We start from the raw sequence: 25,035 nt of genomic DNA, 5'->3' as shown, positions 1-25,035 counted from the left end.
TTTACTGTTTACTTTTCCTAACCAGTGAAGAATAGACTGACTCGAAATATAGCTATTAGCCTACCACCAGTGATGGCTTCTAGATTAGGTGGGGCGACTATTGTATGAGGTTGATCCAATTATTGAATGTGTGGTTATATTAAGAGTAATAGGGTTAGATTTGAAGCTATCTAAGACAAAGTAAAAGCAACCGTGGTGGAGGTCAAGCTACGGGAGGCAAACTTGAGATGGTTCGGATATGGATAGTTTTCGAAGCGATAAAAATATGTTGAAGAAGTATTGAAGATAAGTGATTAAACAGCATATGACACAGTTTCAACTCATCGAAGACTTGATCTTAGATATGAGGTTGTCAGTGACACCATTTAAGGTGAGAGGTTAATAGACAGTAAAGCATTGTCTCACAATTCGAGTGTTTCTCATACGAATTATCACGTAAGACGTGTGTGTTTATCTGTTCAACTTTATACAAGTTTAAGTGTCTATTTATGCACATGCAAAGTTAGAGATCATAGCAAGTTGAGACAGAGTTAAATTTTTTTTTTATGTATTATGTATTTTTTTAATATAATAAATGCATGTGTTTAATTTTGGGATAAGACATTAGAATTCCCCTAAACTATAATAAAATTATCAGTTACACACCTAAATTATGCGAGGATCCTATCATCCCCCATCACGAACTTAACTTTTACATATTATTCACACCCTAAACTATATGAAAGTTCTATTACTGTCCTGAACTTACTTTTTTATATTATTTTAAACCTTTGAATTATTTTGGTCTGATTTTGTTGTTGTCTAATTGAAGTTTTTTGTCCAGTTTTTGATGTAGTTTTAGTGGATTTTTAGTCTAGTTTTGACTGTTGTTTTGGTGCAGATTTTCTGTAATTTTGATCTAGTTTTGATCCAATGACATGAACATGAACAACGCTAGCAAACTTTGTACATCAAATAAATGAAGAAAATTTGTGCAAATATAACTTTACAGGACAGCTTTATAAATGAAGAAAATTTGGGCAAAAATGTCACAAATATTTTTATGGCTATCAAAACGAGTGACGGATATTCATAAATAGAATAATTGGTGCAAAGTGTCTAACTATGCAGTAACATCATTTTAATAGAAACAAAAGGTTAAACACAAAAATCAGTGCAATCTTGACGATGAAGTTTAGGAGTAATTCGATAATTCAGAGGGATAATAGACTCTCACATAATTTAAGGGTGTAATTAATATGAAAAATTAAGTTAAAGAAATAATTAGACTCTCGCATAATTTAAATATGTAACAGATAATTTCGTTATAGTCCATAGGTGTTTTTTATACGTATTTCTTTAATTTTAAAATATATGAGTGAATATTCATAGGCCTATTTAGAGTAAATCATGAAGCAACTTATGCAAGGGCGTATCGAGGGGAGGGGGGAGGGGTGTTCAAGTTCACATGAACCATTCTCCCCTACTGAAATCATATATAGTTATGTTATGTTTTTAAAAAATATTTAAATGTAGATGTGAATATAAACTTGAAATATCATATAATAAAGTGTTATGATAATTAAATGCATCTCTGTCAGTGAGGTTAGAAATTTTAAACTTATATCTATCTTCTTCTCTCATTTTTTCTTTCTAAATTCGATTAATTAACACATTTTTAAGTGGTTATTGGTAGCATTTTAGGCGTTTTATTAAAATTAGTAGTACTGGATGATATATCATACAATCAAAGTGTTCAACGATCTCAACATATTCGACACTAGTGGTGGAATCAATACTTTTTATTAAGGAGGTTCAAAATATGAAGAAGTAAACACAAGAACAAGTCATACTGGGTTCAACATTTATTATATACACATAAAAAAATAATTTTAATTGTGTATAAATAGTATATTTTTTTTCATTTAAGGGGATTGAGATGAAGTCCCTAGCCACATGCTGGCTCCGTCCATTAATATATATAAATTACTATTTGATAGATACGAATTAATTGGACTTATAATTTTTAAAGTTTAACGAGTACAATAATAAGAATGCAATAGCGAGTTCGCATTAGGGTAACATGGATGAAATGGAGGTTTGCCTCTAGAGTCTTGTGTGATAAGAAGATACTGCCTAAACTTAAAGGTAAGTTCTATATAGTGGTGATTAGACCTTCCTTGTTATATGGGGTGGAGTGATGACCAATCAAAAACTCACATGTTCAAAAAATGCATGTTGCGGATATGAGATGTTGAGACGGATATGTGGACATATTAGGAGAGACAAGATTAGGAATGAAATTATCAGAGAGAAGGTGAGAGTAACCTTTGTGACGGAAAAGATGAAGGAAGTGATGCTGAGATGGTTTGATAGTGTGAAGAGGAGGTGTGCTGACGCTCCAATAAAAATGTGCGAGAGGCTAGTGGTAGGGTGTACACGGAGGGATAGAGGTAGGCCGAAAAAGTATTGAAAAGAGATGATTAGACAGGACACAACTTCAGATTACCGAGGACATGACTTTACATAGAAAGGAGTGGAAGTCGCGTATTAGGGTGGAAGGTTAATAAGGATAGAGTGTTGTCTTGCCTTGTAAAGACTCCTTATAATTATTGTTGTATATTATTTATTGTTTTCCGATTATCACACTATTTGATGACGTCACTCTTCTTTCTTGTAAATACTACTTTGTCTTTCTTATTAATTGCTATACTTCTTCATTGTTTTCTTTTTTCTTGTATTTGAGTTTGAGTACCTTAACTGAGAGTCAATCAAAAACAGCATCTCTACCTCCTTGAGGTAGTGATAAGGTCTCCATATACTCTATCCTCTCCATATCCCACTTAATGAGATTTCATTGAATATATTATTGTTTTATAATTGTAATAAGAATATATAAATCAAATCAATCAAATTTATATTTTATATTCATCTTTTCATAATAATGTGTCCCTTACTTCAAAATTCTAAATACGCCTCCAAATACTCATGCATTTATATTAAATAATAACAAAATTTTAGCACACCACCAATCTAATAAACTTGTCGTTGTCGAACCATTCATTCATTTGTGAAAATTACCTAAATTGGGTCTGTTGGCCACAATGACACTTACCTCACACACGTGGAGAGATACATTTGGGCTAAGTGTAAATATCTCCAACGTTGAGGTCCCTTTCTTATACTACTATTTCCTAAAATTGAGGGCTGTCAGATTACTCAACAATAATCCACCAATTTATGAAATTAAGAAATAATTTTAATTTAGTTTCTAATTTATATTTATTATTAATTAATAGTCACTTTCATGTTATATTTTTTAAGATATTATATTTATTATATTCAAAAAGTAATATAATAAAATTATTATTTTATTTATAATTTCTTAAGGATTGTGCAAAATTAACCATGAATAACTATTAATTGACGAAGGGAATATTAAATATTTTTTTATGTATAAAAAAATTAAAATTAAATATGTATTATGTCAGTTTAATTTTGATTGAATTTAACTTTTTTTTTATTTCTGTTAATAACAAACTAAATCAACAAAAATCGATTTATATCTTTCAATGCTAAATCAATCAAATCAAATTACAAATCAATTTTGTTTAGATAATTTAACTTAATTCATTGATTCGATTTGATTTCACTATTGATATACACTTGCCTTTTTCCCTTTTCATCAAATGTTTCCTCAATCATTCATCAGTCTCCTTGTGTCCCCTCTCTTTTCATTCTACGTGTTTTCATTTTGTCCTGGAATTAAAGAGCCAATTTTTTTTATTTTTTTAAAACGAAAAAGGATCAAAGATATTTTTGAATAATTTGGAAAGATTTAAAAATGCTGTTCATTCGTTTTTTTGTTTAAAAATATCCTCAAATTCACATCTCCATTAAAACTAACAACCCTCTCTTATTTTATTTTTAAAAAATATTTATTATATGTAATTTTTTTATTGGATGAAATAAAAATCATATCTGAACTAGATATTTTTTTATAATTTATCCAAATCAAAATATATACCTCTTCAAGACACCATTTTTTTATATAAAAAAAAATCAAGTGATTTTTGTATTTTCCATGGCCTAAGTTTGTTTTAGATAATTAATATTATCCAAAAAAAATTTTAGTAATACCACAATTCTAACATATTATGTTATTCAAAAATCTAAGCAATATCTATCTTCCATTTTTTAAAGAAAAATTTAATAACATAATTTTTTTGCTAATAATTCTCTGTGATAAGTAATTTCAAAGAGAAAATTTCACAAAAAGTTGTAATTAAAGATTAACACAGTTAAAAAAAAGATAGATGTTCGTTGGGAAAAGAAAAGTAGGAAAAGAGAGAAAAATTTATAATGTATTTATGAATAAGATAATATATTGCTATGATGTGATATTTTTAATTTATTTATGAAATATCAATTATCTAAATCATGATTAAAATTTTGATGTAGTTAATTTTTTCTCATGCCATGTATCTTCAATTCAAGTAAGAAGTTGAAAAAAATGGAGAGGAGCCGAATTCAAAAAATAATAATTAAAAAAGCTACAACAAATACAAAATGCTACTAGATGTTTACAAAAACATAAAATTGGAGTCTTGAAAATGTATATTATTTTTACTTGGATAAATGAAAAAAAATCTAATAAAAATGAGATTTTTACTTCATTCAATAAAAAAAGGACACATAATAAGTATTTTTTTAAAAAATAAAATAAAGAAAGAGTTGTTAGTTTCAAGGGTATAAGTGAGCTAAAAATGTAAGTGAAATGGTACTTTTATACCAAAAGATGAGTAGAAGAGTATTTTTAGATCAAAAGGTGGATAAAAATTATTTTAAAATCTTTTTTTATAGTTTAACGATATTTTTGGCCATTTTTCCTTTTTTTAATATCTATTTAACTTAAATAATCCACAAATTCACAATCTTGAAAAACACCCACAAAATAGTTTTCTTTTCCCAAATTCCATCATCTAAAAAAAATGGGTTCTTCTTTCCAAAAAAATGCAACTTTTTTTCTTGTTTGCTTGCTATGTTTCACCCAATTTTCTTTCATTTCTTGTGAGAAAAAAGTTTCCTTGGCTTTGTATTATGAAAGCCTTTGTCATGAATGTTCCAATTTCATTGTTAATTACTTACCTAAGATTTTCAAGAATGGGATTATTGATATTGTTGATCTTAAACTTGTTCCATGGGGAAATACTAGGCTTCAACCAAACAACACCTTCAAATGCCAGGTTTTTCAAGAATTCTTCCTTTTTTTTTGTTCTTTAATTTGTACAATATTTGGATCAAAACTACTGAATTCTACTGAACCTGTAAGCGATATTCTAGCTCCACCCCTCAATTGGAGGCGGATCCAAAATTTAGTTAGTGTTTAACCATAAATTTTAGATGTAGATTAAATTTTTTTTTTTATCTTGAAATATCTGTTTGGCCATGAAATTTGATCAATCTTTAAATAATTTTAAGATCTGTATTTGGGGTATAGTTTGGCTAGTTAGAGTGGAATGTTAGTAGGGATAGAGTGTTGTCTTGCCTTGCAATATTATTTATTGTGTTTCGATTATCATACTATTTGATGACGTTACTGTTTTTTCTTGTAAATTCTACATTTTCTTTCTTATTTATTGCTATGCTTCTTCATTATTTTCTTTTTTTTGTACTTGAGTTTGAGTACCTGAGCCGAGGATCAATCGAAAACAGCCTTTCTACCTCTTTGGAGTAGTGATAAGATCTGCGTACACTCTATCTTCCTCATACTCCACTTAGTAAAATTTCTCTGGATATATTGTTGTTACAATAAGAATACAAAAATCAAATCAATCAATTTATATTTTAGATCCATCTTTTAATAATAATGTGTCCATTCCTTCAAAATTCTAAATATGCCTCCAAATACTTATGTATTTTTATTAAATAATAATAATAATAATAATAATAATAATAATAATAATAATAATAAAATATTAGACACCACCAATCTAACAAACAACTTGTCATTGTCGAACCATTCATTCATTTGTGCAAAATACCTAATTTGGGTCTGTTGGTCACAGTGACATTTACCACACAAACGTGGAGAAATACATTTGGGTTAAGTGTAAATATCTCCAACTTTGAGGTACCTTTCGTATACTACTATTTCCTAAAATTAAGGGCTGTCAGGTTACACGCCTTGAGAAATACTTATGTTCTTATTTTTATTTTATTATTTTAAATTTATCCTATATTAAAAAATTAATTAAATTTATCATTTTATTTTTATTTAATATTTTTTTTTTGCTTAATCCTCAAATTCACAATCTTGAAATAACCTCACAAATTAATTTCCTTTTCCCAAATTCCATCATCTAAAAAAAATGGGTTTTTCTTTTCAAAAAAATGTAACTTTTTTTCTAGTTTGCTTGCTATGTTTCACCCAATTTTCTTCAATTTCTTGTGAGAAAAAAGTTTCCTTGGCTTTGTATTATGAAAGCCTCTGTCCTTTCTGTTCCAATTTCATTGTTAATTACTTACCTAAGATTTTCAAGAATGGGATTATTGATATTGTTGATCTTAAACTTGTTCCATGGGGAAATACTAGGCTTCAACCAAACAACACCTTCAAATGCCAGGTTTTCCAAGAATCCCCCCTTTTTTGTTGTTCTTTAATTTGTACAACATTTGGATCAAAGCTACTAGATTCAACTGAATCTGTAAGCAATATTCTAGCTCCACCCCTCAATTGGAGACGGATCCAAAATTTAGCTAGCGTTTGACCATAGATTTTAGGCGTAGATTTTAAATTTGTTATCTTGAAATATCTGTTTGGCCATGAAATTTGATCAATCTTTAAATATTTTCAAGTTCTAAAAAAGGGGCTCCGAGGAGGTTTTGGGACTTCGACTCACAAAACTTCAATTTTTTTCAAAGTAAAAGCCATGTTCAAACACAACATCAAGTTAAAATTTTGATAACTTTTGACATTCCAGAATACTACGTGTTCAGTTGAACCAAGTAAACTATGCCTCCTCTGAGTTTAGAGTGTGATATTTATACATTTTGTAAACATTTTTGTGTATGTATAATGGTTGAACAAATAAAGAGTGAGTGGAGTTGAACCCATTGAGAAGGACTAGATCTGTATCCGGGGTATAGTTTGGCTAGTTAAGTTTAAGTTGTTTTGTACTTCTAACACATATATATTCTGGAAGAAGCAGGGTAAAATCTGCCTACACTTTACTTTCTTCGGATCCTACTTGTGTGATTGATTACACTGGGTGTCTTGTTGTTGTTACGTATATATTTATATAATGCATAGCATCAGTCAAAACTAGAGATTTATGAAGTTCTCTTTGTAATGGTTGCAGCATGGAAAAGCTGAATGCTTTCTGGATATTGTAGAGGCGTGTGCAATTGATGCCTGGCCAGATTTGGTAAGCTTCTAATCAAAGTTGTTGAGCATGTTTTCGATAGTTGTAGTGTGCCAATTGGAAAAGCTTAGAAACATCACAATTCAATTCACTTGGAGCATGCTTAGGTTGATTTATCCAAATAAATAATCCCTGCGTTACTAATTCTTGCGTTACTAGTCCTTGGATAACTTGTCTTGAAGCAAACGACCCCTTATAAGATAAATGTGTAGCATCACGTTAGAGCCTATAGAGTTACTTGATAAATGACAGGTAGCTTGCTACTTTTCTATCTCTCTTAGGAGGTTATTCTAAATTATAGTTGTGTTTTTATTCAATATTTGATGCAGAATGAACACTTTCCCTTCATTTACTGTGTGGAAAGTCTGGTCTACCATAAGAACTATACCCAGTGGGAAACATGTTTTGAAAAACTGAATTTGAAGAAAAAGCCTGTTACTGATTGTGTCGTCAGTGGGCGAGGGAAAGAGGTTAGTTCTCTTATTGATTTAGAGCTAATCATAAATCATATCCTTTCTGTTTCTCTCTCTGGTTTTTGTTTTTCGGGTGTTATTGAGCATTTCGTGGTAAATTGGTATTATTTCTGAATTACTTTGCTGTAAAGATGTATTTGAAATTTATGATTTTCACATCACAATGTGCAACAAAAAACAACAACAGAACTTTTTTTCCATTGTTGTGCTATATGCTTAATCAATAGATGTTGAACATATGAATATGAAGAAGAGGAATTTCTTCAAGTCTGCTATTGTCAGCTCGCAGATATGCATTCTTGAGCATACTAGCTCACGTTATGCATCTATGTATATAGAAGTAATTGAATTTGAATGTATTCTTCACGAAATTAAGTTTAAGAAGACAGTCGTAAAAAATAAAAAGAAAGTGTTATGTCATGCTTCATTATCGTAATAGTTGTAGTTCCACCTTTTTGGATATATCTTCTCTTTCTCCCTCTTGGATATACCCTTCAATGTGTTGGTAAAAATAGCACTTAAAAATACTACTCAGGGTAAATTACAAGAATAAAAACGGATGTGGCAGCGAGAATAAATGAGAGAAACAACAACAGCAAGATTCAAATGTGGAAAATCATTCTCAATAAAGAAAAAATCACTGCTTGAAAGGATCAGATCTTTCAAAACACAAGCAGTCCCTTGAGATATCTCTCTGGTATATGGAATATCCAGTTTACAGTTCCCAATGTTCTGTTTCGACCCCCGGAATACTATACCTCTGCTTCTGATGACTTCTTCTACGGATCCCACAATATGTAACCGATGAATATGCGAGGAACGACTTTGTTGTCCAACTTCATTCGTTTCTCCTACAGTTCATGATTGAAAGCTCTCACATGAAAACCTTTAGCTTGGGAGTAGGACACTTTCTCATTCGTCTAAACTTTCTCTGGGATATCTAAACCCGAAATTGATAGACTTCTGTTGATCAAGTAATAGGTTGTCTGAAGTCTGAACTGTTTCATCCGATGATGACTTGGGCAGTTTAGCCATTCTGAGCATGCTTCTCACCTTCTCAACCATGATGCAATTCATCCTCTTAGTTACACCATCGTGTTGCGGTGGGATTTCGGGAACTGTCTTTTCATGTATGATCCCATGACTTGAACAATACTCATCAAATTCCCTTGAAATGTAGTCACTGCCGTTGCCATGTCAGAGATGCGTTAACGTTCAAGTCGTCTCCCATTCCACTAGAACATGGAACTTCTGAAAAACTTGAAATACCTAGTTTTTGGTTCTCAAGAAATAAACCCCCAGTTTTCGGTAAACAAGTGGCAGCTTGGTTAATGAAATTGTAGTTGTAACCTTCATGACTCATGAGAGTAACATAAAGTGGGGAAGTGCATCAAATTAATTAAGAAATTCAAGACAAAATTGCTAACATAGCAGTAAAAGTACTTTAGAAATTTCTAGAGGTGCAGGTCAACAAATGGTGTTTTCCTCATTTCTTGCTATGCTGGGGCTGGAGAGGATTTAAGTTATTCACATGTGCTGTTTGAGATTGATGAAATTGTGTAGAATAACTCAGAAATCTAGTCCTATCATCCATTTGTTTGGCTTGAATTCCAACAACAGAAAATCATTATTATCAAGCTTATCGGAAGCAAATTTGATTTATTAAGAGCTTTGATGGTACAATGTTTTGTTTCATATAGTAACATCTTATGTTGTGTGAATTAATGTTACTTGATCTTATGTGCAGCTCGAACTACAGTATGCGGCTGAGACGAATGCCCTTCAACCTCCACATAAATATGTACCATGGGTTGTTGTTGATGGCCAACCACTTTATGACGTCAGTTTCTTCTTACTCTACATTTCAGAACTTGTACTGTTTATTAAGTATCTAGTGTTATAGTCCTTTTCTAACTGTTTGTCGAAATATGTTTTTAGAGTTCTTTTCCTGCATGCACACCGGCAACAAATCCCTTCCCCCCGTCCTGCATTTCCCCTGAAAACTATTCCACAATAATATGAAAGTTGCCACCCTATTCACTTTAAGGAGCGGACTTCAGCTTTTTGGGCTGATTTAGAGCTATCTACCTCCGAAATTGCCTTGGATATCAACAATTCCTCGAAGTCTTTTCTATATCTATCTGCTCTCGAAGTTTTTGCTTTGTATAATTTTTAAAACAACAACATACTCAGTGTAATCCCACAAGTAGGGTCTGGGGAGGGTGGTGTGTACGCCGCCTTACCCTCTTACCTTGTGAAGGTAGAGAAATTGTTTCAGATGGACACTCGGCTCAAGTAAAGCATACCAAAATCAGTATGAAGAGTTTTGTACAACTTTTAACTGTCGTTAATGCCCTCTTAACGCAAGGGGATAATTAGAAGTTCCGCAACCAGTTATGGTTTGCTGTATGAAAATATATTTCATTGTTGCAGGACTACACGAACTTCATAACCTACATCTGCAAAGCGTACAAAGGAACTGCTCCTGTCCCCAGTTGCAGCTCATCCATCAACGTCATTAAAATGGGACGGAAATTTAAACCTTTCTGTTTAAAGCAGGCAGCCATTTCCAAGTTATCAACTGTAAGTTCGGCTATTACATCATGGTTGAACCGAGGTAAGCTCACTGCATCTGTATAATACAATAGAGCTTCGTGGTGCAGACAAACGTGAAACGACGTTCATTTTATGAAATGATGAGATACTGTACATGGTTGAACCGCGGTAAGCTCACTGCATCTGTATAATACAATAAAGCTTCGTGGTGCAGACAAACGTGAAACGACGTTCGTTTTATGAAATGATGAGATACTGTAGTTGGTTTATGCAGTTGTAATATGGATGATAATGAAGAAGATGCTAAGTTCTCTAATCAGCTGTTGATAGAGGAAATGTTGTAATGTGAGAATTTGGTTCAATTTGGGATGTGGATATAGAAAGTATGGGTTTTTATAAGTTGTCTACATCAAAGTAGCCGCAACGTAAATTCGGTCGATTCAGAATGAATGTGATCTTATTATACACATATATATCTTGTTTAGCATTGTTGCACACAGTTCAAATCGAAAGTAATGGATTCAGTAGAATTCACAAAATCACTTTTTAATTCGACTATGGATTATTAGCTTGTTTTGGCCAATGTTTTAAAATTTGCTTATTTTAAAAAGTACTTTCGGTGAGAAATAGTTCGTGTTTGACCAAACAATTTTGAGCAACAATTTAGTGTTTGGTCAAGTTTTTTAAAAATATTTTGAAATGTTGTTTTTTCAAGAAATTATTTTTTTATATAAAAAAAAATTTAGCTTCTGAAAAATAGTTTCAGTTATTCTCCGGAATCAGTTATGTTTTCCTTAGTAACGAATTCCTTGACATAAGCTATACTTTATTCATTGTGAAATGTGGCATTATAAAATGCCTTGAGGAAATATTTTTTGGAAAGTGGCATTTGATATCGATGAGATCTGCATTAGTTTTAAAATAAAATATAATTCACGTTGAATTTTTTTATTCGTGTATAAGACAGCTAATAGTCATATTAATTTATTCCAATAGAAAAAGTATAAAGTAGGCAATTATATAAAAAAATATAATCGAAATTTATGAATAGTCATGTGAAATCGTGTGCACATAATATTTAGAATTTCTCGTTTCCAATGGCGTTCGCATTATGTTTTTAAGTGAATAATTTAAAAAGTGAATAATTAATTTCTTTAATAAAAAAACACATACTTTTGTATAGTTTAACTTCAAAAACCAAAAACATTAGATGTCTTCAATGCTATAACAACATTGCAATATCGTAAACTGGATGTGTAACTGAATTTTATTCCGTAGATAGAAAAGTTATTTTTGATAAATTCTCAGCTAATTTAAAATTGAGTTCCTTTACTTTCCTCTTATGCTTCTTAATCTAAATGTTTTTGTTGCTCGAATCAGTAATCAAAAATCAACTCTATGATAAATAATGATTTCATCAGCACAAACCCCATAAAGTCAAAAACACAGAAAAAAGTTCCAAAATTCAAATCATCTCAAAAATGGGAATTTCTTTTCAAAAAAGTGTATCATCAATTTTCCCATTTTCCTTGTTATGCTTCATCCAGTTTTCTTCAATTTCTTGTGAGGAAAAAGTTTCTTTGACTTTGTATTATGAAAGCCTCTGTCCTGGTTGTTCCAATTTCATTGTTAATTATTTACCTAAAATTTTCAAAAATGGGATGATTAATTTTGTTGATCTTAAACTTGTTCCTTGGGGAAATACAAAGATTCAACCCAATAACACCTTCAAATGCCAGGTACTCCGACAATCTCACTTTTTTTTTCTTGTACATATTTAGTGAATTTTAAATTTTGAGATAGCGATATCATCTGTTAGTATTGAATTAATTTTCGTACATAAAAATCACTATTTTCGCACTGAAAAATGTTCAGTAGTTATTCAGACAGATATTTTGATTGAATCAGTAAAAAAAAATGATAGTGTTTTCACATGAAAAAATTAAGAAGTTTTCCAATGTTTCAATGAGAATCTTTTCCCATCCTGTGTTTTTCCAATGCGCTTGTCTGGTGGGAAAATCATGTTGATATATAAGAATAGTATCAACAACACTTATTTGGTATCTGTTAGTGGTGGAGGTGACAAGTATCCCTTGGAATTAGTCGAGGTGCACATAAACTGTTCTGAACACCACGATTATCAAAAAAAAAAGAAGAAGAGATTTATGATGTTCTCTTTGTTGTTATGGTTGCAGAATGGTCCAGATGAATGTTTTCTGGACACTGTTGAGGCTTGTGCTCTTGATGTCTGGCCACATTTGGTAAGCTGTTAATTAAAATTGCACCTTCCTGTTATCTGTATTTTCTGAGCAATTTACTTGCACATAGTTTAGTTATCGAAAAATTCTAATTGCATTTTTTATCGGATATATTTGATGCAGAAGGAGCACTTCCCTTTTATTTACTGTGTGGAAAGTTTGATCTACCATAAGAATTATATCCAGTGGGAGACATGTTTCGAAAAACTGAATTTGAAAAAAAAACTCGTTACTGATTGTGTTGGCAGGGAACGAGGGAAAAAGGTTAGTTCTCTTGATTGATTTAAGTCTAATCCTGTTTTTATAACTTCCCTCTTTTTGTATTTTGGATGTTATTGAGCATTTCATGGCAAATCAGTATTGTTTCTGAATTTCATTGCTGCAAAGATTTCACTTTGGGTTAAGTAAATTTCAAATTTATTTGAGATTTCTGATTTCACATATCGTCTGTTAATATCAGTTGTTTCTTATACTTCGACTATCATATTACATTGTTGTAGACTTGTAGTTATTGTCTTGTTTCTCTCTATTGTTTTTGTTAATGTCTGTTATTTCTTGTTACTTCTTTTTTTTGGGGGATTGCTTTGAACTATTTTTCTCTTGAGTCACGGTCTATTAGAAACAACATCTCTACCTAAAATAGAGGTAAGATCTACGTACGTCCTCTGTACCCTCTCCATATCCACGATGTATGTTGTTGTCGTTAATTTCACATTTTAATGTATTCCTCATTTCTGGTTGTAAAGAACTTCGATTGAACAAGGAAAGAAAATCATAGAAGTGAAGCAAATTTGATATGTAAAGAACTTCGATTATCTTATGCTATGTGAATTAACGTTACTTAAATCTTATGTGCAGCTTGAACTACGTTACGCAGCTGAGACACCTCCGCATAAATTTGTGCCATGGGTTGTTGTTGATGGCCAACCGCTTTACTCTGGTAGTTTCCAATTCTTCCTCTATATTCTTTCATTTTGCAATATAATCTACCTAATTAGAGTCCATGTCGGAAACAACCTCTCTACTTCCCAAGGTAGGGATAAGGTCTGTGTACACTTTACCTTTTCAGACTCCTCTTGTGGAATTGCGTACACTGGATATGTTGCTTTGATAATGCCTTTTGCTTTCAATAGTTCTTCACAAGTTTTTCTATATCTACCTGCTTCCTGAATTCTTGTTTTATATGATTTGTGACTAATATAAATGAGCTCTAAGTGTCGTGGGAGGGAGGGCAATCGGATGATGGCCATGATCTAGAAGTACAAAGAATCAGAAAATCACCGGTTATGGTGTTGTATGAAAGTTTTCATTTCTCCTCTAAGCACAACTTGGTTTGCTAGTCGCGTCAAACCATCCAAAGGCTATGTTAATCTTCAAAAAAGCCACCAGGTATTTGTAGGATCCTCCCAAAAGTAGTGCATTATTGGAGGATTTAACATTTTTGGAGCATCTGAACAACATAGTCCAAAAGATTACCGTCAACCCCCAAAATTACTTTCTTTTTAACACGATAACAATGTATTTTCATCGCTACAGAACTACAGGGAATTCATAAGCTACATCTGCAAAGCTTACAATGGAACCGCGCCAGTCCCTGGGTGCAGCTCATCTAATTCTTTAAGTTTCACCAGTTCCCTAATCAAATGTTTATAGGAAATGTTGTAAATTGTAATATGAGAGTTTGATTTATTTGGGATGTGATATTACGAAGATTATTTAACTTTCTTTTGACAATAAAACAATTAGGACCTAAAAGTTACACACCCAAGAGAATTAGTAGGTGAATAAAACTATGGGAAACATACTAAAAATTAAATTATTTTATCATCAAGCTGTGCGAAAATTTAAAAAATACTATCGCGTCAGGTAGGGGTCGAACCTACGACCTTCTGCTTAGGAAACAGACGCTCTATCCACTGAGCTACAGACGCCATTTCTTGTCTACTAACTATTTTATAATAAACCAAACTCTGTCTCCTCCTCTGCCCATGTACTTGTTGAAAGCTTTGGAGAATAATTCGTGACTAGAGGTCCCACTATGGCATTGTTCTTATACATTCCATTAAACGATCCTTCAGTTTTATTTTACTTGATAACTTAATTATTTCCTCAAGGAAATATTTGAAAATTTAAATTTAATAATTAAAATTTTATAATTATTTAGTTATAATAATAATAATATTGAAAGAAATTAATTATTTTTTCTTAATTTATTATAATAGATAAATCAAAAAAATAATACTCTTTTTTTCGTATAAAAATCAAATTAAATGTAACGGCGGAATGAAAAAATTACTAGAAAAAACACTTTTTAATAAATAATTACTAATTTTAGCGATACTTTTTATTTATTACCATTTATAACAATATATAACAATATTATGATATATCTACTATGTATTAAAAGTGAATTATGCATGCAATATAAATGTATTATAAGTGTTTTAAAATATATTATATTTTTTTAGTGAGAAATTGACACAATATATTATAAGTGTATTAAAGTATATGATAAATATATTATCAATGAATAAAACTTGTATTATATGAGTTTTATAAATTATTTTTGCTAATATATATTAAAATTATATTATAAGTGTTTAGTAAAAAAAATTATTATTATAAATGATAAATATTTTCTTAATGTAGTACATTTATGTTATTACTTTTAGCCCAAGTATTGAAAAGTATGGCACACCGCACTATGCAGGCAATGACGTTGATCATTATGCAGATTATTGTCCCATTTTATCTATATTTTAAGGCATAAATTCCCCCAAAGTTATATCAAAAAATCAGTTATACATTAAAATTATTATAACGATCTATTATAAATCTAAATTATTTAAAAGTAAACTTATTACACACTTAAATATATAACATCACTTTCATAGTATGTTATGTATTATATATGCTGTCACGTGATGCTACATTAGTGCCACGTCAGAGATTATAATTTTTTATATTTTTTCTTTTTTTTTCTTTATTAATTAACTTTTCTTCTATTAACTATATTTTATACTAATTAACTCCTAATTAATTATTAACTATCTATCTGATTTTTTATATTTTTTTCTTTTCTTTTCTTTATTAATTAATTTTTCTTTTATTAACTATATTTTATACTAATTAGCTCCTAATTAATTATTAACCACCCATTCGATTTTTTATATTTTTTTCTTTTCTTTTATTAACTATATTTTATACTAATTAAATCCTAATTAATTATTAACTACCTATCAATTATTAACCACCCATCCGATTTTTTATATTTATTTTATTTTATTTTATTTATTAATTAACTTTCTTTTATCAATTATATTTTATACTAATTGACTCCTAATTAATTATTAAGTACCCATCTGATTTTTTATATTTTTTTTCTTTATTAAAAATTTCTTCTTCTTCTTAATGGGTTTTGAAAGAAAAAATATTCAAGATTTAAAATGGGAAGTAAATAGAAGTGGGCGTAAAGAAGAAGAGGGTAGGTTGGTGTGAAGAAGAAAGGACGTGGGGGTGGGGTGATTTTTTGTTTTTTTAAATATTTTTACTTTAATAAATTTTGAAAGAAAAAAATCAAGATTCAAAGTGAGAGTAAATGAAGGCGGGTATGAAGAAGAAGAGGATAGACGGGTGTGAAGAAGAAAGGATGTAGGGGTGAAGTGATTTTTTTTTTTTTAACTTTACAAAATCTGAAGCACTACTCTTTTTTTTTGGGTCACGTATATTTTAGGGGGTAATAATTTTTCACTTTTAGAAAGTTCAGATGTGTAATAAATTGTCATAATAATTTAAATATGTAACTGACTTTTCGATACAAGGAGAATTTATGCCTTTTCCCTCTATTCTAAATAGGGATGATGGTGACTATTTTTATATTATGAAATTTGTAGATAATGTAATTAATTTCTTCTTTCTGTTTTGATTTTTGCTTTCATCTATTCAAATTTGTAATATTTTTGCATCATCTTTAATTATAATTAACTTTCACACATATATTATTGTCTCAATTTTTGTCAATATAATTTTTCATCAAATAGACGATACATATTAACTAGCACCAATAATAAGCACTATTTATTTTATTTATCAAGATCGTAGAGGTTATAATGTTAATTTGAAAAAAACATATTTAATTTATAAATTAAATAGTACACCATTTTGGTATTTTCTAAAATTATTTCTTCGCACAATAATAATTATCTATTATTAATTTTATATAGTGATTAAAAAAGTAATATTTAATAATAAAAATAAAATACAAAAAATATAATAATTTATTTATTAATTTTATAAATTGAATAAATATTACTAAACATTTCAAAATGATGGAAGTATAAATTCACACACAAAAAGAGATGCACGTAATGGAAACGCTACCCATTTCTTCTTTGTAAACCCCCAAAATCTCTAAAAACCGAGAAAATTCCTCTCGCACAAAAACCCCCCATAAATACCCCCCTTTCCCTTCACTATCGAAACTTGTTCTTCACTCCACACATGAAAATTCTTCTCCTTAACTTCTCCATCTTTCCGATCACTCATCTTCACTCATACCTTCGCACTCAATCGGTAATTTTTTTTTTATCTATCTCTGCTTTAAATTTTGCTATTACGATCTACTCAGATGTTGAATTGAATTTTGCTATCACGATTCACGGATATGTTGAATTTTGCTGTGATGATTCACTGAGATGTTGAATTTTTCTGTGCCGATTCACTGAGATGTTGAATTTTGCTACGACGATTCACTGATATGTTGAATTTTGCTGTGGCGATTCACTGAGATGTTGGATTTTGCTATGGCGATTCACTGATATGTTGATTTTTGCTATGAAGATCTACTGAGATTTAGTTGTCGTCCTATGTAGTAGTACTTTTTTTTTTAGCTTGTGCGAGCTGGAATTAGTTGCAAACTATGATATTTTATCTCTCACGATCTACTGAGATTTAGTCGTTGTCATATGTAATCATACTTTTTTTTTCTTGTGCGAGCTGCCTTGATTGTTATATGTATTTGGAGTTAAATGCGAACGGAGATATTTTATCTGTCAAGATCCACTGGATTTGTGTGAGAAAAAACTAAAATAACTCATGCCTTTGTGTGTTCGGTGCAAGCTTCTTTGCTTGATATATGGTGTTTGGAATTTGGAATCAATTGCAACCGTTAAGTCTTATGTACCGTTGTTGTTGTCACGATCTACTGAGTTGTAACAATATGCCTTTGTCTTTCGATGCAAGCTTCTTTGCTTGATGTATTGTATTTGGAATAAATTACAAATGTCATAAAGTAAATGGCAGTTTTAGGTATTATCTTGTTATGATATATGGAATTATTGTGCTTTGAGTTTTTGCATTTCTTCTTTGCTTGGTGTACTGTATTTGGAATAAATTACAGATGACACAAAGTAAATGTTATTGTTAGGTATTTATGTTGTTATGATATATTGGATTATCTTGCTTTGAATTTTTAGTGTTTCTTCTTTGCTTGATATACTATATTTGGAATAAATTACAAATGGCGCAAAGTTAAATGCTAGTGGTACAGTACTTATGTTGATCTGATATTTCGGATTATCCTGCTTTGGATATATGCATTTTGTGTCTTTTGATCTTGCATTTTTGAGTTGTTTTCTGATTTTGGTTGTCTCAATGGGTTTTCGCCGATCGTTTAGCTGTTTGTTGCACTATATGCTTCCTAGAAAGAGACCGGCAGAAGGCGTGGTAGTTGAAGATAACAGTAGCAGTTGTGATTCAGAAAGTGCTCTTAAAAAGCATAAAATTAGTTGTGTGATCTCTTCCGACACCAAAGAGAATACCAGCGGTTGCAGTAGTAACAAGGTCACAAGTAATAATACTAACGGTAACGCTAGCAGCAGTAGTGTTGAACAGTCAGTGACTGAAATGGCTTTTGATGATGGCAATCCACATGATATTGATGAGGATCTCCACAGCAGGCAGCTCGCCGTGTATGGCCGTGAAACTATGCGACGGCTCTTTGCTTCTAACGTTCTTGTCTCGGGGATCCGAGGGCTTGGTGCTGAAATAGGTATTTGTTACCATCTCTTAAAAAAGTGTAATGCAATATAAAGCGTTGCATAGGTTACGTGTACCTACACTTGTTAACCGCTGTAGCAATAGCAACAACTATAGTTTATATAAGATTGAATTCTGGACCTTTTCTTGTGGCATCATGTCAATCAGGCTATTTTCGGTATTTTAGTGTTTCTTTGCATTTGTGTGATATATGTATTTCCATGTGATTGCAGCAAAGAATCTCGTACTTGCTGGTGTAAAGTCTGTGACTCTGCATGATGAAGGAGAAGTGCAGTTGTGGGATTTGTCAAGCAATTTTATTTTCTCAGAGAGTGATGTTGGTAAGAACAGAGCACTTGCTTCTGTTCAAAAGCTACAAGAGCTCAACAATGCTGTGGTCGTCTCAAGTTTGACTACAAAATTGACCAAAGAAAAGCTTTCTGATTTCCAGGTAAGGTGCTATCTTTGAGTTTTAGCTTTTTCCATGGAAGAAATTTGGTTATTCAAAGAAAATTATTTGTTCTAACTGATGCATGGTAACTCCTAAGAGATGTGATAGACCTTTTGGAAGTTCTTTGGTGCAAATTAATAATGTTGTCTTTGATTTATCGACCAAAAGTTAAAAAAAGTTCGAGAGATGTATGCTGTTTTCGTGCAAAGGTGGATGCTACTTGTAAAAAAAAATATATTTCTGCTGTCATATATACCTGAGATGCTAGAAGATAAAAAGGTAGACTTTTGTGTTGATACTCCTTTTAAAAAGATACGACTTATGTGTTCATACTCCCTTTATTACAACCATCTTGTCAACTATTAATCCATATTCTCATTGACCACATCTCTATTTCCGCCCGTCCCCAAAGAATGGCCCTACTATCTTTAAACAATCTATTCCCTCCATTTCAAAATATGTGGTGTTTTCAACTTTTTATTTTGTTTCAAAATAAGTGGTGTTTCACATAACCAAGAAGGCACTATGATGTTCTTCCAATTCTACTCTTATTTAAATAAAGGAAGTTTTACATAACCAGGAAACTACTAGAGAGCTACATCTTTTTCAAGGTATTTATTAAGGGTAAGTTGGTAAAAATACGTCTTAGTTTTAGTAATGAGTAGTTTTCTTGAGGGGGTGTTCCATAGCTAAAAACACAACTTATTTTGGAACGAAGGGAATAATTAAAAACTCTTGCTACTAGTACTTATGGATTTATTTAACTTGACATGTATTACGCATCTTGTAACAACTATTTTGGCATAAATTCATTATTCAAACTTCCATCTTGGTCTCTTCATGAAAGTCATCCAAGTGAAACTAGTTGGAATGGGAGGTATGTTTATCTAGTGAGGTGATCAGGTCAAATTGTCCGACTAGACTATCATTCGCTCTTGACATAGTATTATGGTGGATCGCTCTTTGAATTAATAGAAGTAGTTGTCTGAATCATGTTCATCATTTCTCTTGGTGAGATGCCTCGAATTTTATAGATGTTGGTTAATCAAAACCAGGCTGATTCTTCTAACTTTTCTGAGAGGTGGAAATCATACATGATTGATGTCAGTAGACCCAATGTTTCGAATACAATATGGGAAACAATTCAGGAGCACATTTTATCCTTATGCTGGCCGGAGAAGAATTTTAATTGAAGAAACATGGTCAGGGAGGATTCACATTAGCTGGCCCTACTTGTCTGGGGTTGACTATTAGTTTGTAATTGTAGAAGTAGATTTGCTCACATCTTTTGATGTTGCGTTGATTTGCATATGTTCGTGTTGATCTTTACTTTAACTGCTAGTATGATTTTTGGTTGGTGCTGCCTGAGTATCATGCATTTTGTGGTAGAATTTCTATATAAGGAGATATGACTTGGTCGGTAGAAGCAAGTTCCTTCAACGAGAGAAATCTATAAGCGTTGGGACTTTTGGGAATGCTGCACACTTACTGCCTTAGTCATGCTAAATTCTTGCAATTTGTTCCTGTTAAGGAATATCAATTACTAAGATTTATAAGTATTTGGACTTTTGGGAATGTAGTGTGCATTTATTTACTACCTTAATCATGCCAAGTTCTTGCAATTTGTTCCTGTTGAGGAATATCAATTTGCCAAGTCTTTAATCTCCTTTTGCCAACTCATTTGAACTTTGGACTGCTATGAAATTCCAATCTAACTGTCTGACTAGATAGTTTCCTGCCAAACACTGAATGTTATGTTGTTTTGATGCAGGCTGTGGTGTTTACTAACACCAGCTTAGAGGATGCACTGGAATTCAGTGACTACTGCCACAATCATCAACCTCCTATAGCATTTATTAGAACTGAAGTGAGGGGTCTATTTGGTTATGTTTTTTGTGATTTTGGCCCTGAGTTCACAGTTTTTGATGTGGATGGTGAAGAACCTCATACAGGCATTATTGCATCGATTAGTAATGATAACCCTGTCCTAATTTCGTGTGTGGATGATGAAAGGCTTGAGTTTCAGGATGGGGACCTAGTTGTGTTCTCAGAAGTACATGGCATGACAGAACTTAATGATGGCAAGCCAAGAAAAATTACAAGTGCAAGACCTTATTCCTTTACCCTCGACGAGGACACAACAAACTTTGGTCCCTATGAGAGAGGTGGTATTGTTACTCAGGTTAAGCAACCCAAAATTTTGAATTTCAAGACATTGCGGGAAGCTATCATGGATCCTGGCGATTTTCTTCTTAGTGATTTCTCAAAGTTTGACCGCCCACCTCTGCTGCATTTGGCATTCCAAGCATTAGACAAGTTCAGATCAGATTTGGCACGGTTTCCTCTTGCTGGTTCAGAAGATGATGCTCAGAGGCTGATCTCTATTGCCACCAATTTAAATGAAAGTAATGGGAAGGTCAACCTGGATGATATAAACCCAAAACTTCTACAGCAGTTTTCTCATGGTGCACGTGCCGAACTTAATCCCATGGCTGCTATGTTTGGTGGTATTGTTGGGCAGGAGGTTGTGAAGGCTTGCTCTGGGAAGTTTCATCCGCTTTATCAGGTTATAAATGCTGTTACTGCCTTCTGTCAATTGCATTTCTATGTAGTTCTGTTTCTCCAAAGGTCCTTTCCCAATCTTCACCCCCCGAATCCCCCTCCGCCCCCTCAATCACCACACCAAAGATTTGGGGGGTGGGGAGCGAGGCTGCTAAAGAAGGGGTGTAATTGTTTCAGCGAGCAATTAATTTGGCTGTCTGAGTATTTTTTTGATTTATGAGGTCTAAAGGACACTGACTTTCGTCTTTGTTTTTTGTTATATTTGTTTACAGTTCTTTTACTTCGACTCCCTGGAATCACTTCCAACTGAGCCACTGGATCCCAGTGATTTAAAGCCATTAAATACTCGGTATGATGCCCAAATCTCAGTCTTTGGGCAGAAATTCCAGAAGAAACTAGAAGATGCCAAGGTGTTTTTGGTGGGATCTGGTGCCCTGGGTTGTGAGTTCCTGAAGAACTTGGCTTTAATGGGAGTTGCATGCACCGAGCAAGGGAAATTAACAGTGACTGATGATGATGTTATTGAGAAGAGTAATCTTAGTAGACAATTTCTATTCCGTGATTGGAACATCGGCCAGGCAAAATCCACTGTTGCTGCTGCTGCAGCAGCATCAATAAATCCCCAATTCCGAATTGAAGCTTTGCAGAACCGCGTGGGTCCTGATACTGAAAATGTGTTTGATGACACTTTCTGGGAGAATCTTAGTGTGGTTATTAACGCACTTGACAATGTCAATGCAAGACTTTATGTCGATCAGAGATGCTTGTACTTTCAAAAGCCACTGCTTGAATCAGGGACCCTTGGTGCCAAATGTAACACTCAGATGGTGATCCCCCATCTGACTGAGAATTATGGTGCGTCAAGAGATCCTCCAGAGAAACAAGCACCAATGTGCACTTTGCACTCCTTCCCACATAATATTGATCATTGTTTGACATGGGCGCGGTCCGAATTTGAGGGCTTGCTTGAGAAAACACCAGCCGAAGTCAACGCTTATCTTTCTAATCCAAGTGAATATACAGCTGCGCAAACAAATGCTGGTGATGCTCAAGCCAGAGACAATTTGGAGCGTATTCTCGAGTGTCTAGATCGAGAAAGCTGTGAAACTTTTGAAGATTGCATCGCATGGGCACGCCTCAAGTAAATACACAATATCATTATGCATTTGCATATAATATCATAGTGCTGTATTTATTTCTGATGTTTCTGACCTTTGTTCTTTTCCAGGTTTGAAGATTATTTTGCAAACCGAGTAAAACAATTGATTTTCACTTTCCCCGAGGATGCTATGACCAGTTCTGGAGCCCCCTTTTGGTCAGCCCCCAAGCGCTTCCCTCATCCCTTGCAGTTCTCTTCTACTGACCCTAGTCATCTCCATTTTATCATGGCTGCATCCATATTGCGTGCTGAGACATTTGGTATACCTATTCCCGATTGGGTTAAGCACCCAAAGAAATTGAGCGAAGCGGTGGACAAGGTTATGGTCCCATGTTTTCAACCTAGAAAAGATGCGAAAATTGTGACTGATGAGAAAGCAACCAGTCTCTCTACAGCTTCAATAGATGATGCTGCTGTCATCGATGAACTTATATCAAAGCTGGAGTCCAGTAGGAAGAATTTACTGCCAGGCTTCAGGATGAAACCTATTCAATTTGAGAAGGTCTCAATTTTGTGATGCCCTCCCTAATAGTCTAGTTAAAAGTTTGCATGATGCTCAGATGAATTGTCTCGGTTACTGATGTTTCATTTAATTGCAGGACGATGACACTAATTACCACATGGATCTTATAGCAGCACTTGCCAACATGAGAGCGAGAAACTACAGTATCCCTGAAGTTGACAAACTGAAAGCTAAGTTTATCGCGGGAAGGATCATCCCAGCAATCGCGACTACTACTGCGATGGCTACGGGTTTGGTTTGCCTTGAGCTGTATAAGGTTCTAGATGGTGGTCACAAACTGGAGGACTACCGGAACACATTTGCCAACCTTGCTCTACCTCTTTTTTCCATAGCTGAGCCAGTACCACCCAAGGTCATCAAACATAATGACACGAGCTGGACTGTTTGGGATAGGTGGGTCATCAAGGACAATCCTACATTGAGAGAACTAATCCAATGGCTTGCAGACAAGGGACTGAATGCATACAGCATTTCATGTGGAAGTTGCCTGCTCTATAACAGCATGTTCCCTCGGCACAAGGAACGGATGGACAAGAAAGTAGTAGATTTGGCGAGGGACGTAGCAAAGATGGAGATACCACCGAACCGTTGTCACTTGGATGTTGTTGTTGCCTGTGATGATGACAATGATGACGACGTTGATATCCCTCTGGTGTCTGTATACTTCCGTTGAATTTTCTTGGTAATCGATTCCAGTATTTGTTTCAAAGTTTAGTATCATACAACTTGTATGCACTATCCTCTAGTCCCCTCTATGTTCTAATAATGTAAGTAAGATACACGGCAAGATTTTTTTCCATAGCAACTTTGATCCTTACTATGTCAATTGATGGTGCCTCACAATATCTTGAACCTGCTTTCCTGTTGTGTGTATATTCTGCGTTTTGTCAATTCAGTTGTCAAGATACGGGGTGATCACGAGAATGCTCTACCTAGAGTATGTTTTTTTTTTCGTAATTTGAATATATAACACACAAAATGAAAGTCAAACAAATCAATTGAAACAAAACTACTAAATATAAATAGTGAAAATGACTGGATAATTTATTATTAAAGCAAACATTTCACAAACTACTATGTGAGGAGCTTGTAGAAATGACTAAGCAGTCAACTTGACCTCTAAGCTCCTCACATTACCGCTTATAATATAGAGTAATAAACAAAATGGAATATATGATACGTACGTATAACATAATTTTTGGACAAATTTTGTTCAATTAACCATATTTCAGGTATTGCCGGGTAGAAAAATTATTGAGTGCATAAATTTTAAAATATTAGTTAAATTAATATTTTTCTGCAATCAAAAAAAGATATAGAAAGGATAAATTGCAAGAATTATGGTTCGATTTAATTTAGGGGTGTAATAAAGTTAATTCATAATTTTATTTCAAACATAACGCTATTAAGATATAACATGAATAGATGAATAACTCTTGTGTGATAGAAGAAAAAAATATCTTTAATGTTGATTGACCAAAATATAAAAAGAAATGATTCTGCCTATCGAAATTCAAAATAACAGATAAAATAGAAATGTGAAACCTAGTTCTATGGCCAATAATGCTATCATAGAACTTATATTGTCAACTTGAATCCTAGTGGGCATGTAGA

At 32.8% G+C, this 25,035-nt stretch overlaps 3 protein-coding genes and 1 non-coding gene across 5 annotated transcripts; 3 read left to right on the top strand and 1 right to left on the bottom strand.

The window, feature by feature from the left end:
- The first annotated feature begins 6,264 nt into the window (after positions 1 to 6,264).
- LOC129899481 (gamma-interferon-responsive lysosomal thiol protein-like) lies at positions 6,265 to 10,831 on the top strand. Its single transcript, XM_055974466.1, has 5 exons — positions 6,265 to 6,605; positions 7,341 to 7,406; positions 7,733 to 7,873; positions 9,624 to 9,716; positions 10,310 to 10,831. The coding sequence occupies exons 1-5, from the start codon at positions 6,351 to 6,353 to the stop codon at positions 10,514 to 10,516; spliced, it is 762 nt and encodes a 253-aa protein (XP_055830441.1). The 5' UTR covers positions 6,265 to 6,350; the 3' UTR covers positions 10,517 to 10,831.
- Positions 10,832 to 11,913: 1,082 nt separating this feature from the next.
- Positions 11,914 to 14,343, top strand: LOC129898901 (gamma-interferon-responsive lysosomal thiol protein-like). The gene is made up of 5 exons (XM_055973614.1): positions 11,914 to 12,171; positions 12,628 to 12,693; positions 12,814 to 12,954; positions 13,549 to 13,630; positions 14,228 to 14,343. The coding sequence occupies exons 1-5, from the start codon at positions 11,914 to 11,916 to the stop codon at positions 14,341 to 14,343; spliced, it is 663 nt and encodes a 220-aa protein (XP_055829589.1).
- Positions 14,344 to 14,548: 205 nt separating this feature from the next.
- On the bottom strand, positions 14,549 to 14,621 carry TRNAR-CCU (transfer RNA arginine (anticodon CCU)). Its single transcript has one exon. It is a non-coding gene; the product is annotated as a tRNA-Arg (tRNA).
- A 2,441-nt stretch (positions 14,622 to 17,062) lies between these two features.
- On the top strand, positions 17,063 to 24,281 carry LOC129901760 (ubiquitin-activating enzyme E1 1-like). Of its 2 annotated transcripts, XM_055977018.1 has the most exons (7): positions 17,063 to 17,262; positions 18,366 to 18,739; positions 18,960 to 19,177; positions 20,949 to 21,743; positions 22,012 to 22,880; positions 22,968 to 23,400; positions 23,498 to 24,281. In XM_055977018.1, exons 2-7 carry the CDS (start codon positions 18,382 to 18,384, stop codon positions 24,092 to 24,094), a joined length of 3,270 nt encoding a protein of 1,089 aa, XP_055832993.1. In that variant the 5' UTR covers positions 17,063 to 17,262; positions 18,366 to 18,381; the 3' UTR covers positions 24,095 to 24,281. The 2 variants fall into 2 exon arrangements, with proteins under 2 accessions (XP_055832993.1, XP_055832992.1); XM_055977017.1 differs by lacking the exon at positions 17,063 to 17,262 and having other exon boundaries at positions 18,328 to 18,739.
- The last annotated feature ends 754 nt before the right edge of the window (positions 24,282 to 25,035 follow it).

The sequence above is a fragment of the Solanum dulcamara genome, chromosome 8, assembly GCF_947179165.1.
Source record: "Solanum dulcamara chromosome 8, daSolDulc1.2, whole genome shotgun sequence".
NCBI classification, from domain to species: domain Eukaryota; kingdom Viridiplantae; phylum Streptophyta; class Magnoliopsida; order Solanales; family Solanaceae; genus Solanum; species Solanum dulcamara.
Note: the sequence above shows the minus strand (reverse complement) of the source record. Positions and strands in the feature narration are given on the sequence as shown.

Bases quoted from the DNA above. Each gene is read 5' to 3' on its own strand.
- LOC129899481 (XM_055974466.1), top strand. From the start codon at position 6,351: ATGGGTTTTTCTTTTCAAAAAAATGTAACTTTTTTTCTAGTTTGCTTG. The intron at 7,407-7,732 runs GTAAGCTTCTAA...TATTTGATGCAG, and splicing joins TTGATGCCTGGCCAGATTTG to AATGAACACTTTCCCTTCAT. The intron at 7,874-9,623 runs GTTAGTTCTCTT...TCTTATGTGCAG, and splicing joins TCAGTGGGCGAGGGAAAGAG to CTCGAACTACAGTATGCGGC.
- LOC129898901 (XM_055973614.1), top strand. From the start codon at position 11,914: ATGGGAATTTCTTTTCAAAAAAGTGTATCATCAATTTTCCCATTTTCC. The intron at 12,694-12,813 runs GTAAGCTGTTAA...TATTTGATGCAG, and splicing joins TTGATGTCTGGCCACATTTG to AAGGAGCACTTCCCTTTTAT. The intron at 12,955-13,548 runs GTTAGTTCTCTT...TCTTATGTGCAG, and splicing joins GCAGGGAACGAGGGAAAAAG to CTTGAACTACGTTACGCAGC.
- LOC129901760 (XM_055977017.1), top strand. From the start codon at position 18,343: ATGGGTTTTCGCCGATCGTTTAGCTGTTTGTTGCACTATATGCTTCCT. The intron at 21,744-22,011 runs GTTATAAATGCT...ATTTGTTTACAG, and splicing joins AGTTTCATCCGCTTTATCAG to TTCTTTTACTTCGACTCCCT. The intron at 22,881-22,967 runs GTAAATACACAA...GTTCTTTTCCAG, and splicing joins ATCGCATGGGCACGCCTCAA to GTTTGAAGATTATTTTGCAA.